Raw genomic sequence first — 18767 nt, 5'->3', positions numbered from 1 at the left:
TGGGTGCAAAGGAGCGGTGTGGCTGGCTTGTCTCCCCCCCCCAAACCCTGTGTTAGTGAGGGATTGAGTCAGTGGAGGTAAATGTCCTGTGCCACCTACTTTCCTCCTACATACCCTGACAATACCGAGAGCGACCTGCTTGGGGGCCTTGTGACTTGCCTGGTGTGGATATTGTGGTGCCTACCCTCCTGTATTGGGGGGGGGGGTGGAGTGTTGGGCAGAATTGCATGCAGTATCCTCTGGGACCACCACATACAATTAGGACTACAGGTGTAAGCAAAACCAACCTTTGGTATAAGTCTGTACTACACAGTTTTGTTGGTAGCGAGCTAAGCAGCCAGGCTTATCTCAAGAGGGAATGGGAGCAGTACCAGATGTTACACAGAGGTCTTTCAATCACAGTGGCTCAAGTAGACACTTCTACTCAAGGTTTCTTGGTAAAACAGGTATTCATTTATTTATTTAAACATCATTTAGAAAACATTCACTAGAAGGAGGAAACGTATTATACACAAACACACAAATTAGGCTCCCCTGAAATAGTTTGTTCACTAAAGGACTCCATTTAGTTCAATAGGCTTAGGCCAAAATCAATGGACTAGTGTCTTGGATAGGAAAGAGCAGTTCTTGTAGTAAACAGTAAAGTCTTTACCAAAGTTCTCAGAAGTAGTTTGTACGAAAAAGAATCATGTGTTGGGTCACAAGCTGATTAGGTGTTACGCTCACCTGGTTCCCACAGGGGCGTCGATCGGACCCGGACAGCTGCTGTCTCCACCAACGTGATGCGTAGTGAAAGGATGACAGTCTGGACTGGCCCGCCTAATCTTGTCTGCTGGACTCGTAGAAGTATTCTCCTGCACGTGGAGAAAGGGATTTAGCCACCCGTGGACTTTAGTGATGCCCCCCCCCCCCAACTGTTCTCGTTCTCCCCACTAATCACCTCCGATATCCCCTCTTGGTAACCTCACCTTATGTTTTTAAACGATGAGCTCTCCGTCCTGCATGGCATGCAGGGGCGCATAGATACCAGTTACTTCACTGGTTTGAAGGTACTGGAGGAGTTCCGGAGGAATATTGACTCCAGTGTCTATAAAGTTCAAAGAGTTCAATATGTCCGATGTTCACTCTTGTTCCATTCCCTCGTTAGGTTGCAGCTGGGTCCAAAAGAATATTGCCTGGAGGCAGCTGATGGCATGGAGGAAAGAGTCTGTATTACCAAACACTGTCCGGTAAAAGTTGCATGAGTTTAACTTGCTGTTTTCTCTCCCTTTATAGGTGTGGCATAGAAAGATGCAGCAAATTAAAGGATAATAACGCCGGTGTTAAAGCAGGTAAGTCTATGGTGGCAAAGAGATGGTCTTTGTCGGTTTTCTCGGCTCACCTTGGTATTCCTTTTGTTTTCCCCCCAGGAGCTGGGTTTCGACAAAGAAAATGATGGAGGCAGCGCTGAGTTGAAAGATGTGGTAGACTGGTGAGTATAACGCGGCGCTGCTGCTGGCGAAGCGACGCGTGCTGAAATAATGTCCTTTCCAGGCTCAGAGATGTGCTGGGTCCGGAATCAGGTAAGGAATCAAATAATGTCCGTGATCTAACCTCTTCTCCTTTCTTTTCCTTTTGTCTAGGACCTCCGGATTCGAGGCGGGCGTGGCAGAAGACTGGATGCTGACTTGCAGACATGGTGAGCGTTACGCTGCTGGATGCAGAATAACAATAAGCATGAGCTGCTGTTTGGGCATAGTTTAAATAGACTGCAAAGTAGTCACAGGTAAGAAGTTCCCCAGAACCACACCCGAGTAAAAAATAGTCCCTGTAATAAAATAGTCCCATCCAGGCCTCACGTTGGCTTGGACTCATTTGCAGCATGATCTGCATAAGGGAAGTAAAGTCTACGAGTCTGGCGCCTAAGACGCCAGGACTGAATCCAAACAGCCCCCAGCCGGGGCTGTTGGGGTTTTAATGAGTATCTGGATGCCTGCTCCCGGGGCTGATGGACTCGATCCGGATGCCCGGGGGTAGGCATCATGACATTAGGCCTGCAAGTTGGGAAAGTTCCACAAACTTTCAGCGGGAGAGGTAAGTTCTCTCAATTGTGTTGGCACAGTACCTTAATATGAAGAACAAGATGCCGCTAAAGACGTTAGTTCCTGGCTGTTCCTGCAGATCTTACTGTTCCGGAGCCTCAGTCGTGGGTGGGGACAAGAGGGAGGACGTTGAGGGACTCCTGCACTGCACAGGATCATAGGAAAACGCTGACAAAATGGAGTCACTTCAGTTGCAGTAGCTGTAATTCAAGCACACAAACTGGTGTCCCCCGACCTGGTTAATCCTAACCAGTCTTGACAATGGTATCCAGGTGGCTCAAGAGTTGATTGGTCCCACCAACTCAAAGGAAGAAGTCGTCCTTGAAGGGGTGTCTCTGTTGAGATGAACTTGGCAATTCGGACCTGCAGCAGGGCTTCACCAGGCATACCAACGGTACAGGAGTTGCAGCAGCCGTCCTCTTCCAGCTTGTTTTTAGTTCTTTCATTACAGTGGTTGACTCTGCTTTCCAGTCCGGGAGACTCGCCTTTTAAACAGTTTTCTCCCTTTCATTCCAGCCTAGCTGTCACTCAAGCAGCAGGGTGGCTGTCCTTGCCGGACAGTCAGCCAGCCAATCACGCCAGGGTGCATTTGGGTCTCCTAGGAGACTAAGCACAGGGAGTTTCGGGCACCTCCCTCACTTCCTGCCCACCCCAGACTCTCAGGCGCCAGAGGAGGTCTTCACTCCTGAAGCCCCTCCAAAGGCATACGAACTAAGGGACCAAACCAGGTTTGTCGTGCAGAGACAAACTCTAGGACCTCCTTTCCAAAAAGAAATGGTGAAAAAAGAAGACCGGGACCTGTTTAAACAAAGGGGCTTAAGGCGCCATCTTGAAAAAACATTCCTCCTGTGATTTTTAGCTACCGGTGTTTACGGTCGGGAGGAAAATCATGGTAGTTTGTTGTAAAACCACTGCCACCAGCTATTTCAATAGGAAAGGGTAGCATTTGACTGCTACATGAGTGTTTAGACACAGGGGATACTATGTAACCCCCCCAGCACTCCATTGTAAGATGGGGTGTGCTGGGTCTCGGAATTTGGAAAGACTAGTAACGTCAATTTCACTTTACATTCTCTATGAAACAGTAGTTCATCCCAGAGAAGGTATTTAAACCTTTGGGAAGTCTAAAAGGCATCCCTGTGTCACTGCACTGAAGGTGCTGTGTAACACACAGGAAAAGATGCCGCCTATGGAGTTGTTTTAAAACTCCATAATCAAAGAACACAAGTGTAAAACACACATCAAAATACATGAAAGAGTGGGGAAAAAAGTCTCACAACCTTTCCAGGTAAAAAAAAATCAAGTCCTCAAAATCCAGCAAAGTTGGTGGGGTCTCTAAGGTGAAGGGAATTAGCACATTTATGAGAATTCTCCCCAACATCTCCCAGCAGACCCAACACACCAAATCTGTCTGGATTCACAGCTGCTAGAGGCACAGAAAGTGCTCTACTGAACACCTGTGATGACTTGCTCCCTAATCGTGACTAACTCTCCATCCATTCTTACCCTACTAGATCTTTCCTCTGCCTTCGACACAGTAAATCATGACACCTAACAAATCTGCTTTGCGACATGCTCGGCATCACACCCCTGGCACGGCACTGGTTGACTTAATTCCTCGCCAACCGTCCTTCCCAGGTTGAACTGGGCCCTTATTTCCCCCCATCTTACTCTCCACATGTAGCGTAGCTCAAAGCTCTATCTTCTCAACGTGGCTTTTCAATATCTACCTTGTCCCTCTGCCAACGTCTTCCTTCTCTCCTGTTAGGGGAGGTTCTCTAAAGTCCTACTTGATTATAAGATTATAGTAAGCTATTCCAGTGGTTTGTAGACCCCCCCAATTTACCATCAGTCTGCACTAACTCAGGACCTCAGTAGAGTGGCAGAGCAGTCAGGTTTATCTTAGAAGGAAGATGTGAGCTGTAGCGAAGTACACTGAACCCAGTAAATAAAGTACATCAAAGAAAAACGTACATTAAAATGTGCATTAAAATATATTTACACAAGTGTCAGTCTTAAATATTTAGCACATGAAACCATCACACATAGATCTACTTATCAATACTTTCAAATAGTCACTTCTTAGTTGGTAGTTGCTGAACGCATACGATTGCTACAGGAGTTTGACAGTTTATATCGGTAGTAGCGCCCACCCACAAAATACAGTAATGGTATTTAGCACAGCCAGTCCATTAAAGTCAAAAGTGCAACTCTAGCTAAAAGGTAGTTTGTATCGGGTTTAAAGTCTTGCAAAGCAGAAGAAATAAAAAGTTCCTGAGAATACTTTATAGTCTCTAGGGAAGAAGTTGCAAGAATACTTACCCAATTTTGGAGACCCGGAGAAAGAACTCTCTAAAGTGATATAAGTAGCGCTTTAGTCAGAGGTAAGATGGGGTTGGCCTGGACTCCTCTACGTGCACACCAACGCTCTGGAGCGACTTTATGGAATCAGGTAAGCAATACCTTTTCCCCCACATTACCTTAGGTTAGAAGAAAATGTTTGTGCTGGCTGCTCTGGAATGTTGCAGCTCTGGACCGGACCTCTGGATCCTTGATTTTATGACTGAAGGCAGGACGCTTTTTCTGCAGCACCAAAGGACACAAATCGCCTGGTCAATCTTCGCTCCCTGTAGTCCCACGCTCTGAGGAGGGGATATGGGCGAGTTGATCGAATCTCTGGAGTGCCCTTGAGGGCTCAGCCGAGATTTGGACGAATTCAGCCTTTCCACAATGATTCACTCAAAATGGGCAGCAGGTCTCCTGGTATTGGAGGTTAGCAGCTCTGGAAACTCCTAGGACCTAGGGAGATGGCACAATTCAAAGTTAGTCTTGGGACTGGTTGTTTCCACCAGCCAAAGGGAAGGAGTCCCCATAGAGCTAGTCTGTCGCACAAAAAACTGGTTCAGAACAGCAGTGGTTGTTTCACTGTGTTGCAAAGGGTCTGCAGGCATCTCTGGTCATCTCCAGCACACACTCCTCTGCAATCTCTCAGCATTTTACAGAAAGGGGCGTTTGGCTGTCCAATAAAGACAGGCAGACCCCCACCCCCTGTGGAAGCCAGTCCTAATCAAGCACCCTGGCAGATAAAGGGCAGGGGGTGGAAAACTCCTCCCCCCACTTCCTGCCTGCCCAGACAATCTGGTTAGGAGAGGTTACAGCAATTACTGTTCAGGTTCTTGGCCTGGCCTGGAGGCTGAAGGAACTGATGGCAGGAGCAGACGGTCGGCTTCTTTTGATGGAATGCCCAGCAGACTATTTCACCGATATTGGCTCTTTGGTTCTCGACACAGGCTTTGGTTCAGCAATGGTTGTCACATGGCAGACTTCTCTCAGTTTCTCAGTCCCTGACTTGGAAGGGGGAGGGGGGGGGAGGCATCTCAGGGCAGGAAAGTGTCACTGTAGATCCAGCAGGATACACCCAAAGTTCCAGCCAACAATAGCACTTCAGGAGACTATGCACAGCAATTGGTCCAGGTATTGAGGAATTGCAGCCCAGGACGGTCGTAGCTCTTCGTGGACAGGTCAAAATGAAGGTTACCTTGAAACCAGATAGGCTCACCAGTCCAGGGCAGGAATTCATCTGGTCTGGACCTTCCCTTTTGCTCAGAAGAGGAGGTTAGAGTAGCAGCGGCCACTCGGCAGTAACCGGCAGTCACTGGAGATGGCTGCAGACATCATCCTTCCTCGGATTCTTGATTCCATGGGTCGACTATTGCTGCTCCAGGACCCTCACACATCCAATCATTACATGCAGAACTGGGGGCTGACTTGTCCAAAAGGACATCCAACCTCCCAGTTCGAACTGGATCCAGGCAGCCACACTGCAGATCAATGACCTTGGGAGTTTCAGTCACCTCCCCCACTTCCTGCCCTTTCAGGCATTCAGAGAGCCGTGGCGGGTTTTTGCAAGCAAGCTCGCCAAAGACACAAAAACTATCAAAAGCTCCCCCACTCAGCTAGGTAGAAGGCAGCTCAAGAGAGGACAAGTCATCAAGAGTTGGTGAAAGAACAAGACGGGCACCATTTTAAATCAATGTTGTCTCATGTGTCCCTTAGCGCAGCTGCGGTAGCAGCCTGCGAGTAACTTTCACTAAAAATCGATAGAAAACATCCACTACCACCAGCCACTCAGATGTACTGGTCACTGTAACTGGAAAGGTACAGGAGAAGTGGAAAAAAGGATACACTGTATCCCACCCTCAGCACTCCACATAAGGTGGGGGGTGCGGAGTCTACAAAATAATAGTAAGGTGGTATGAAAAGTATCTCTCTATCCTTGGAAACAGTAGTTATCACAAGGAAAATAAAAAGGACAGCTCAAAAAAGCTCCCAGCAACACTGCACAGAAAGTGATATGTGCTGCAATAATACACTGCAGACATCTTACCAGATGGAGGAAAGCTTTACTCCAAAAAAGTGTCACACTCAATCCCCGATCCTACCTGTTTGTCCTTCGCTGCTCTCTTCTTTGTGGGTTTCTCTGATTTCCGAGAAGTCCTGGACTTGAACAGGTACGGCCGGTGGTCCTCTATATCCAGCGTGGAACGTGGATGGAGACAGAGGAAGAGTTCAGGATTCCGGGAAGCTAGGGTAGACTACGTTCAGGAATAAGCGTGGAACCAGGAAGGAAGTTGCTGCTTGCAAGCTAAACAAGCAGGGTGTATGCACGGAGCAAGGCAGGGAGCCAGGATGGAAGGAGCGAGCGGCCTGGAAGAGGAGTAACCGCTCTGGGGTCCGTGAATGAAGGGGAGAAGGATTGAAGTATCGGAAAAGCGATACGAGGAAGGAACACAAGGCACACTAGCCGCTGACTAGTACAGGAGCATTGAGACGCGGAGCGCCGCAGGGGCGTGTCCTTTTTTTAGGAGTCTATCGCACCGGCGTAAACGCTGGAGCGCAGCATGACTGATGCGGTTGCCATGTTGAGATGAACACTGCCCAGTGTTACAATGCATCATGGACCAGGAAGTCCAAAAGGGGCACAAGTGGCGGTTCATGGCAAAAAGGTACAACCAAAAGGGTTTAAAAGGGTTCCCAGAGAGTAAAAGACTGAGTGACTGGGGAAAAAGGTTTCTGCTCACTCAGGAGAACTGATCAAAAATCCAAAAGGTCCAGCAAAACGTGTTGGGGGACTCACAAGTGGGGAGAACATTGCAAAAAAAAAATGTATTCTACCCAAAAGCTTGTACGATGAAGAGTAGGCCATAGAGCACCCCTGCAGCTGACTAGCATCAACTCCAGTGTTTTCCCGATAAAGCCCTGATCCTCATGTTGTCCCAGTAAAGCCCTGAACCTCTTTCCAGGTCTCAAGAAGAGCTATTTTATTTTATTTATTGTATTTGTTATACGCCCAAAACCCTAGGGTACCACGGCGTAGGTTACAGGTAGAGGTTACAATCTTACATGGAACAAGGAAACTTACAATCTTGCAAAGTGTCAAAACAAAATAACATTCATACGTAGAAGAGCAATCTTTACATTCTGGCTTATAACAAGTACATTAGGGGGCTTTTTTTAACATTTATATTTAATATATATAGATTTACATATACATTTACAGTTGTATGGGCACTTGGAGTAGGCTGGGTAAAGACTTGAGTCTCATAAGGTTAGAATTGATTAAAGAGCTAAGTCTTAAGTAGTTTATTGAACTGCAGGAAGAAGGGTTCGTTGGAGATGAACGATGGTAGGGCACTCCAGATCCTAGGGGCGGCTACAGGGAAGCTCGAGTTACCTGATCTGGAATTGTTGTACTTCGGAGTGAACAGGATAGTGTTGGCATTGGACCGGAGTGTTATATTGGTTTTGGGAGCGATAAACTGGTTGAGGTAGGTCGGAGCCTGATGTGTGATGCGTTTGTGGGTGATGGTGAGTGTTTTGTGTTGTATTCTTGCCTGAATGGGGAGCCAGTGGGCATCTTTTCTGTGCCGAGTTATGTGATGCCTAGTGCTGATCTCAGTGCTTTGTTTTGAAGAAGCTACATTTTGTTAAGGTTTTTATTTGAGGTCCCTAATAGCAGGATGTTACAATAATCCATCTTAGCCAGTATGAGAACTCTAGCCGAGGTGATGCCATTTTTTTGGCGTGAGAAAAGGTTGGCTTAATTCTATAAGTTTGGCAGTATACGAGGTTGAGGAGGTGAGAGCCCTTGACCTGTGGGAACAAACCGTCTAAATCCCTGCTCAAGGTTCTGTGCCCAATTTTGGAAGTGTGCCTGGACCAACCAGTCGACTGAACAGCTCTTTCCTGGACTACATCACTACAGCTGTCGACATTCTGATTAAAGCATTGGAAATTGCAGGTCTTCAGCTTGTGCTACAAGTCACCAGCTCCGGCATTTTCAGCCATCACACACCAAGGGAAGCTGTGCTGGCCTACTCCTGTGTTCCTGCAGGAAGATCACCTGACCGTGTTGACTTTCGTTGGATCATGTCATGTTCCTGAAGTGTCCCACCACCGTCTTTCCTTCAAAAGCCTGTCCCGTTACTATTTAGGTCTTCAACTGGGAGCTCTCTGGACCTGATCGTTAAGTAGCGTGACAGAACAAAACAAAATTCTGGAAAACAAAGCATCTCTTGTCTATACTATTCTCATGCAAGAAATCAAAACAGAATAACAAGCCCGCAATGAAGTCTGGAACCTTCACAAGTGGTATCTGGGGCCAATTTTGGAAATCCATCTTAACATTGGGAAGAATGCAAAAATAAAAATAAAACCTCATTAACCATATATACCCCAGTGCAGATCCCTATGGGAGAAATTTGAAAAACGAACTCCCCTAAAGTAGCCTAAATTTGATTTATCAAGAACACTGTGGGACACTTGTTAAGTTTAATTATTGTGGACCAGTACTTAAAACAGTACTTACTTTTAACTGTGTAGTGGTGTGCGTCTCCCATTATGGACACAACTGTGATTGTATGTGTGCAAAAAATGGACTTACCCTTTTTAGTATTTTCACTAAACATGTGTTGATTAATAATTGTGTGTAGGAAATCTATTGTTTAATATGTGTAGTTTAATTGTACTGTATATAAATCCCCTGATCGCATTAAACTTTATTGCTCAGCCTAGTTACCAAATGAGTTTGTCTGTACTTAAAACTTTTGAGGTAAACCTTTGCAAGGTGGATGAAGTTTGGCTTCTCGGAACACTGTCTCTGCTTCACCAGTGATATTGGTGAATTGATAGCACTGGTGTTAAATATATTGACTGATATGCATTGTATACCTGCTGGACCTGCAACACCACTACCCGCTCCTTTGCCAGATCAGATGACAGAACTTCAAAACAAAAGAGCAAGTCGGCAGGCGAGACAGCATCCAGTGAATGGGTAGGCAGGAACAAACTATGGAACCGGTTCTTAATAACCTAAAAGAAAAACACAAAGAGCAATAAACAGCAATTCTACTTCTGTTTCTTTATTATAAAAACATTTATTTGACCATCTACTGTTATTAAAATGTTAGATATGTATTTAGCATGGTTTACTTGGCCACCGTTTCTTTCACTTTGTACAAAACCTGACACTTCTAAACATGCGCTCATAACGTCTAAATCAAGTATACACATGGCATGTTCAAAAATACTATTAAGAGGTTTTTCTCAAAGTCCACTGGTGAGGGCTTGTCAAGATCAAACTGAAGTGTATGTGCAGAGTCTCTGCCAAGTTAGTGTGATTTAGCAGTCTAGCTACGACTCTTATTTAGGGAAAAGCATGGTATTAACATACAGTTAGTCACACATTAGTGCACAAAGGTAGTCCACAGAATATTTACTGAAAGAAATATGGCACTATATAGTCAAGCATCAAGAAGTTTCTACAGTGAAGGAAAGTACTGGACAAATTCCAAAGTATTATAAAAAACAGCGAGGTGTCTTAAAAGACAAGCTCAAATAGCAGCACATGTGTGTAAAATGCATAAGCTATTTAAGGAAACTAAAGTGTAAGAAAGTTTGCTTTTACAAACTAGGCATTCAAACAGAGAAGATAAGCAGTCACAAATCATAACAGTGATACCTACACTTTCACAGGCGATTAATAAGTACTTTGAGCTAGTTTGGATAGCCTTACAAGTAAGTCCACAGACTTGATTGGGATAAGGTCAAAAGATAGCTTGCCATGATAAAGAAAATTATAATGTTTCCTGAGTTCTAATGGACCTGCATAGGAGGCAACCTCTGCGATTCTCTCTATTCTTCCCTCTGGCCCGACTAACTCTGCAGGGCACATCCTTGATGTTCTGATCTCCTCAGACCTCCCCTTCTCTAACCCTCTCACCACTCCTCTCTCTTGGAGTGATCATATTCTACTTTCTTCCCACCTCTCTCTCTCTCTCTCTCTCTCTCTCTCTCCCCCCGCGGGTCAAGCTGACTCCAGCACTGCCACCTACCTTCTCGGTCATCCGACCCATGAAGCGTGTGTCAGTTCAGGCTTTTGCCACTACTTTCTCTCCTCCTACTGCACCTTTGGCTGACTCACACCCTGACACAGCCTTCTCTAACTTTCATCTCTCTATCTCTAACACTCTGGATTTCCTTGCCCCCGTTATGAGGATCCACTTGAAGCTCAAATCCAATTGCATCTCTTGGTTCGATACCAACCTCGCCACCCTTAAACGCAAGTGTAGGGCGGCATAGAGGAAGTGGAGGGCCTCAGGCGCACCCCTGACATGCATGCTGCCTGATCCAAAGGCAGTACAGACTGCCCTCTCCAAGAAGGGAGCCTACATCCAAGCCTGCATCTCTGTGCCATCTAAAACTCGTCCTAACTTTTCAAAATCTGCAAGGAGCTTCCTCCTCTCTCCTCTTTTCTCCTGTTCACCCCTGGCGATGTTTCTAGACAAGTCGGATCTATGAAAGTCTCATCAAAGCAGGTACTCCCCTGCTCATCCATCGACACCCTTAGCACCAGCCTCGGCCAATTATTGCAATCACTCCTTTGCACCTGGAACTTTGCCCTCCCTCCTTAAGCAGTCTTGTGCAACCCCTTCTAAAGAAGCCCTCCGCTGATCCTTCCTCTCCGCAGGATTTGGAGAGTTGTATACAAACCCCAGTACATTAGATGTCTCAGTTGGGGGAAGGCTTTGAAAGAAGGCTCACAACAAAGTCCCAAGACCATTTAAACACCACCATTGATAGACGGGAGGTCAGAATCCCCGGTTGATGTGACCCACGTTTCTGGAAGACATCCATGAAGCCCATGAGTAACGGATGCAGAGGTCTGATAGGGTGTTGATCACAGCGACTTAATTTTTTAAATAAAACCCTTTACTATTATTTTACAATAACAACACAACAACTCAAGGAAACATTAGAAAAAAAAGTGCAGCGGTACAATGCAATGTTCCCTCATGTGGTCTCACTCGTTTGTACAATACAGTTAACTACATCTTGATTCCCAACATATTCCACATTGGTGGTGCATGACTGTTTTGTCGCACAGTGATTCCATCTCTTGATGCAACTCACCGCGATTTCTGGTGGGGGTTCATGGTTTTAGCTTAGCAACAGCACACTCCTACATTTCCCCCTGGTGTCTGGGCTTGTTTGGTGAGATAGTGCACCTATGACCCTAGATATCACTGGGTTTGGCTTGGCCGTGCACTGTCCTGCCATATTCAGTCTCCATTCCATTACAGTACAGGATGTTGTTCCTCTCACCTGGTCTCTGCGGAGACGTTGGGGCACAGTAACAGACCTCCCTGAACTTGAATCACCCTATTCAGGCCTCTACCTCAGTAGAAAAGCTGTGAGTGGTATGTGGTGATACTGCTCCTGCGTGGAGATAAGTGTGTCAGTGTGCCAATCTGTAATTGTTGTACCTCTCGAACCCTTCACCCCAAAGTACAGTTTCTGTGAGCATACGCCAGCCCATAAAGCTCACCTGTGAATTATGGAAGATAAGCTCTCCATCCTGCTACTTCTGGCAGGGGCGCGTTGAATGGAAGCTAGTTCCTTCACTGATCCCTGTTAAGGATTAGTCCAGTCCAGCTGCGACTATGCTTCTCCTTATGACTGGTAAGTCTTTCTTGAGCTCTTGTGATGCTGTTCGTTCTGTTTAATGTCTTTATATGTTGTTCCTACTTAGGCCCGCAATAATGTCTCTCTTCTGTTTTCTTCCCTTAGATAGAAATGTGGCCCCAATGCAGCTGTGAGACGCGAGATGCGGCCGGATGGAAGATAGATGCTACCACAATGTTCGACAGCAGGTTAAGTGATGGTTTAACTGACTGTTTTTTCAATGTCTAACCTTGTCTTCTGTTTTTCCTTGTAGCCGCTGCCGTCGACAATGGAGCGTGTCGTGCTGCGGAGCCAAGATGAAGATTTCGGCGTTCCTGAATGTGTAAAGATGAATACTTCGTTCGCCGAAGAGATGTACATGCAAGAACAGCTTCCCTCATTTGGTAAGTATGCTGACAGGAAGCAGGATGTCCAGGAAGCAGGATCTTCAAATGGTAAGTATGACCTCACGCGACGGTGAGCGTTACGCTGCTTGCAAGTGCAGAATAACGCAAAGCGTCTATCTTGAGGATCGGTGCAGCTTATATAGTGAGATTGTGGGCAGCCCATTAGGGCCAGCTTACCAGCCACACCCTACCACTCCTAGAGAGTGAGCATGTGCGAAGGCAATCCATTAGCAGACACACCCAAGAATACACTTGGGGCTGTTTAATGGATGGAATGTTCAAGGTTAATGCATCCTGCTTAATGGATGGAATTTTCAAGGTTAATGCATCTGAAGTGCTATGTCCATAATAAAAGCTTTTTGGTGTTAAATGGTTATTCTCGTTTACTTTTGTACATCAGCCTAGTGCCAAAGGCGCCAGGACAGTGTTCAGCCCAGTCTCAGGTGCATGCAACCCCTGCATGCCTGTGCCCCTGACTTCATGACCATGACAGCTGTCTTCTCTCCACTGTTCTATCCTTTGAGATTGAGACACCTCCATTCCACAACAGCATTGTCAGCAGTCTTTTGGCCAAGAGCAGGAGCAAACCGGTCAGTTTCCTCACCCGTTTCGGGATGTGTTTGGTGTAGCCAAGTAGTGCAGTTATTGGTGTTGGGTCCACCTTTTCCTTCACAATGTCACTTAATGTCACAAAGACCCTCATGCAGTCCCATGCAACGTGCAGAAATTCTGCTGGTGAGGTGCTACATCTCGTGCAGCCCTCCGAGGTGTCTAGGAAGAATTTAAGCAGCTGGGCCAGCGGGTAATAAAACTGATGTAAGTATTTGAAATGTATCAGTTTAAATCTGGTGTTAAGGGCTATTTTTCTCGTCTCTTCACAATAACGGCCCCATGTTTAATCTGTTATTGTGTGCCCCAGTGATTTCTCCCATTTCTTCCGAGATGTAGCCTCCCCTCCTGTCCCAGCCTGTAGGCACATGCCATATAGGGTAGATACCACCTTACTATCAGCCCACCTGAGCATTTTAACTAGTATGGGGGCCACCGACGGTGCTTTGGGGAAGGAGAGGAACATTTGTTTCAGTGAAACCTTTAACCTCAAATACAGTTATATGTCCAAGGACACAAGCACCCCTGTGCCCTGCAACATTCGATTGTCAGAAACTGCCCCTCTGCAAGAGGTCACCAAAACAGGACAACCTCAAAAGCTTCAGGCAAATCACAAAGCTCCGTTTGCATGTTATAGGCACTCCTGTGATATAAATGATCGGAAGGCGTGGGGAGTAGATAACCTCTCCCCTGTTTTTTTGCTCAATACGAGCCCAAGCCCTGCATGTCAGCTCCAGCAGGTCGGTTACCCTGGATACACGATTGGGTGCTCTCAGGACGGCTGGTCTCAGAAGGAAAGGGGTCGCCAGAGCTCTTTTCACCTCCACATGCCATCTGTTATGTCCATAAGTCAGGGTACTAGAAAAGAATACTGAGGTAGTCAACTGTAATCTTGATGTTACTTTAATCAAGTTACCTCACAAGGAGATCGGAAGTATAGTCATAGGGAAGGCCACTGGCTCCCACCAACAGGCAACACCATTACCAACAGGCAACACCATTACCAACAGCCCTGGGTGTAATCTCATACACTTAACATCCCAGTTAGTCCAACTCCTGGCATTCCATTCATGACCTCAAACCAGAGAGTCACCATGCATTCAGAGGGAAGGATTAAGCAAGAGGATAAATAGAGAATAGGAATACCATTCCTAACACCTCCCTTCCTTCCACCCAACCAGACAGGCATCACAGCACACCTCCCTTTCTTCCAAACAGACAGATACCTCAATTAACATGCCTTTTTTAGCCTAATTCTAAAAACAAGGGATGGTTATTCAAACAGGTGTAACTAACCCAATGGCAGCAGGACCACACCAACAGAACGAGCACCCAAACCAATGAAAGTAAGCATCCCCCAATAAGGCAGCTAACCCCCCCTCAATGAGAGGCAATAAAGGACACAACCCAGGAGGGAATGAGACCAAGACCAAGTGCGGTTGAAATTAAAAGGTTTTATCTTAATCAATATAGGGCATGCAAAGGACTCTGCAAACTCCGAGAGCGCTCTGTCTGACAATAGCAAAGACAGTCAGTAATATTACAAATACACGTCATGCATGAGCTAAGCTATAGGGGCCACATAATCGTGGGGACTGAATGGCGACGTCTAGCTACTATGTTGTCTATACGCTCGGTGCTCCATGATTGGCAGGGATCCACGTGGTGGCATCACGAAGCGCTTGGGTCAGCTGGGCTCGTCGGGGTGGAGCTCCAGGGCACTGGCTGTCAGAGATTCACCACTTTGGTTCTAAAATGTGCCCTTGTGGCCTTTCATGTACATTCATCACACTCATCTATGCCAGGTTGTTATGTAAAACATCCAACACATCAATCTAATACCTGTGTGGGGACACAAGAAAGCAGTATGCAATAAGAGGCTTCCTCCATGCATCATTGTAAAGTTGTCATTAACAGAGGGCCCAGTCTCATGGGTCCAAGTGTCTCATCCGGGGGCACGGGTCAAGCTACCTTCATCATTTTATCCTGTTAGATTCAGTGAATGATGGCTCTGGGGGATGTGTGCCCAAGGACGGATAACTGTCTTCGTGGTCTGTTGAATTTGGGGTGAACTGGAATATCATTAGGTCAGAGGGGGCATATAGCTGGCACCTCAAAGGCGGCGGGATTTAGGACCGGTTAGCTCGTAATTCACTTGGCCTGGCCATGGCAGTAAACAGTTGTTGTATGGCGGCTTCTGACATGGGGGAGGTAATTACTTGAAGCGGGTCTAGCAGGAATGTGGGGAGGTGAAGCTGTGCTGTTCGAACACCAGCAAGCCCCGGCGGGCCTTGGCGGGTGGAGGGGGAGATGGCCTTGTAATTTTGTGCGAGTCTCTTATTCACTGGACTGCACAAATACAGATGTTGGGGCTGGAGGCATTAGGTAAATTACACATTTCTGCCTTTTCCCTGTGCTTACATTACTAGGTACATAACGTTAATCGGTCTTATGCTTCAATTCATGAGAAAGGTTACCTTATAACAAACGTGAGGTAGTATCAGGTTGGATTACATACTCAGGAGCAAGAAAGCAATGTGTTAATCTAAATTTTTGGTTATAGTAAGGACTGGCTCAATGCCCTAGGTGGCTTATGTGCAATACAACATATTTCATCACATCATATACAAGTATTTTACATATTGCTTTTCCATTACCGTTTGTTACGATAGCAGCAAAACATTTGTTGGTATAAAGTGGATTTTCAAGTGGTACACTGGGCCTCAGAACATGAGGGCGGGAGTCACCTTGCTTTAGTATGAGTGACTTGCATAATACGTTTTAACATTTTTTAACACACATCCTTTAGCAGCATGGATAAGACTGAGAGACTCGCGAGATTAGCATATATGGTTAACACTTCACTGGGAGAACAGGGCTGGGGGTCAGAAGCACCATATATCACAAGCACGGGGGGTTAGGTGCAGGGTCGGGGTATACTTGATAGGGACGACTTTTGTTCTATCCCAGACCTCAACTGCAAGTCCGGTCGCTTCTAGGGCAATAATGTACAGCAGAAGGTCAATGATACAGTGTTTGTTGTGTTACATGTTCGTGTCCAGTTGCTCGTGAGAACGGGCCTTCAGCGGATCTGCCATGGAGGGAGGGAGGAAGGTGGGGGTGGGAGGGCTGGGGGAGCGCAGGTCTCTGTGTGCGGTCAAGTGGGGGGCCGAGCTGCAGCATTTGTACGCAGGTTGTTCTACTGGGGCCTGGGTTTAGTGTGTTCAAAATGGAGTCTTGGTGTGTTATAAAATGGTGTCTATGTTATGCTACACTACGGGCCGTGCAGCATCGCGTGTCGATCCACAGCCACCCTGCCTCCCGGGCCCAGGTTCATGGGGAGCTGCCGACGAGTCATGAGCCTCATGTAGGTGGGCAATGTGGGGGAGGAGGGGTCCTAAAGACCTGTCCTCCCATAGATCAACAAAACAATACCAAACACCTTCCGCCCATCGCTGCCACTGTAAAGCCTCAAACCTGCCACGTTTGAGTACTACCTGCCCAAAGAGGCTCAAACGGAATTCAACCCTTCACTACACACCATATGTACCTCCAGCGACTAGATGGAAAAACAATTCTCATGAGAAACGCCACAGTTTACTGGCATTCTCCGGGTAAACAAATAGAAAAAAATATTATCCTGGAACACCTCCATTAAGAGGGTGGGGCTAACTTCTCCCCTGCCCCCCGACCACGGGTTCACCACCTGGGACACCGTCTCTAGCCATCTCACACCTGAAATCTCCATCCAGGTCACCGACAACTGCACCTGGATACTAATACCACACTTGGTAAACACATTCATCCAGAAAAACCCAAACAGTCTCTTCCCACTGGACACCGTAAAACACTAAACAAAAATAACCTTTATGTGGAGGCGTCCAACCACACCAGTACTACAAGTAAGCATATGGGCAGGGCCCTGCCTCACATCCGTTAAATCCACTATACTCAACACCAATGGGCTCTCACCCATGCTTAAGACCTCAAAGACACACAGGTCTCATCTTATACCACATCAATGGACTACCATTCTCGCCCATAATCAAAGCTCCAAGGCACACGACACGCCTTACACAAGATCAACAGGCTGTTCTCGCCCATACTCAAAACCTCAAAGGTATACAACTCACACCCTGCAACACATCGATGGGCTACCATTCACACCCTTACTCACAATTCAAGGAGTACCCATTCAATCCACATGATGCCATGCCATTCAAGGTGTGAAAACTCAATTATGATGTACCATACCCCAGCATACATTTTCTAAAATACTCTGCAGTGGCCTAAAATTATTTAGTTGCATTGTTCTCATAAAACTCCTAAAAGTCCATGTTACATACTTCCAAGATGCAACCTAAACATCCTGCAAATCCTCAAAAGATGTTAAACTAGCACATAAACAGCATCCCCTCAAAGTAGCAGCAGCCACACACAACATGCACATTTAATGCTAAAAGTCCATATTGCAAAGGCGCAAACTAAACATCCTGCAAAACCTCAAAATATTTCTAGTAATGTTGTAATCACAGTTATATCACACACTGTGCTTGTTGTACTCAAAGTTGGCATCTCACACACGTAAAGCCACACCAAAATTAGCTTACATATGTAACAACTCCACAGTACACCAAAAGTAAGCCCACTTCCACTTTCAAAATGTAGAGCTGAACAATTACCTTTCCCATCAATTTCTTTGATAGCTACCCAAGCACAATAACATTAGAATCTGACCCATCTTGAAGTCACATAACAGAACCCTCAGCTTTGCGTTAATTATTCACATTAAGCCCTTCAAATGGAGCACATCAAGTAACTACACAAAACATCTTAGCAGAATTCTGCACTTCCACAACCACATGCAGCTTTAGGTAGAGCCTTGTGGACGAAAATGATTGCCCACAAACACCCTAAAAACAATTGTTCGCAGTCATTGCATCCAGAATGCTCTGCCACGAATTCACTGCACCTTCAGCGTTACCTGTCCATATTTCTCTATTCTTACCATGCCTCGCCAGAAACCAACATTGAGACAGTCCCAGTTCACATACTCATCAGGTCGCCTGCAGCTCCCAGACCACCTCCGTCTCCAGCAACAGCATCCTCTGTCCCTCATCACCTCTGCAGTAACTGCGACAAACACACAGGAAGCTTGCTTCCTGGTTACGCTGGCACATGCTGCTGGGGGCCTTACTCGAACGCCTAATGTTGGTGCTTCACAACACACCAACAGACTTGAGCCATGGATGGCAGAACGTCCGCACTATGAAAACATCACCAGCTCTTCAAGGAGTCCTGCTGATATCATCATTAGCTTATTGGAAACAGAGCCGCACAGAGCTCTGCAACTCCAACAGTCACCACGACTAGCTACCAGCTGGCTCGTTGTCAGTGCATCTCATTTACAGCAGTCTCACCACAGCTGGCTGCCAGTTGGCTGGTTGGCACTGCATCTAATTTACAGCAGTCTCACACTCCTTTGGGCTAACAGTGCAACGGCAAACCACACCAGATAGAGCGCCCACTAGCGCTCTCAAAGGAATAATCTTTAATTAGCTAACTTCATGGTTGCTGGACCCTTGTGTCACCAGAGGCTTGGCATACTTTGCAGGGTCCTGGACAACTTGGCCCAATTCCTCAGCGTCCCTCACTCCGGTGCAGGCTT

General features: G+C 46.4%; 1 protein-coding gene across 3 annotated transcripts in view; it reads right to left on the bottom strand.

Moving 5' to 3' along the window:
• The window catches only part of USP19 (ubiquitin specific peptidase 19), a 1845650-nt gene that overhangs the window by 834308 nt on the left and 992575 nt on the right, over positions 1-18767 (bottom strand). For all 3 annotated transcript variants that reach the window (XM_069643288.1, XM_069643289.1, XM_069643291.1), the window contains exon 17: positions 9312-9452. In XM_069643288.1, coding sequence (XP_069499389.1) covers positions 9312-9452 — 141 coding nt within the window. The remainder of the gene's footprint in view (positions 1-9311; positions 9453-18767) is intronic.

The sequence above is a fragment of the Ambystoma mexicanum genome, chromosome 2p, assembly GCF_040938575.1.
Source record: "Ambystoma mexicanum isolate Mex_15411 chromosome 2p, UKY_AmexF1_1, whole genome shotgun sequence".
NCBI lineage: Eukaryota > Metazoa > Chordata > Amphibia > Caudata > Ambystomatidae > Ambystoma > Ambystoma mexicanum.
The sequence above is the reverse complement of the archived record's forward strand: the minus strand, read 5'-3'. Positions and strand labels throughout refer to the sequence as shown.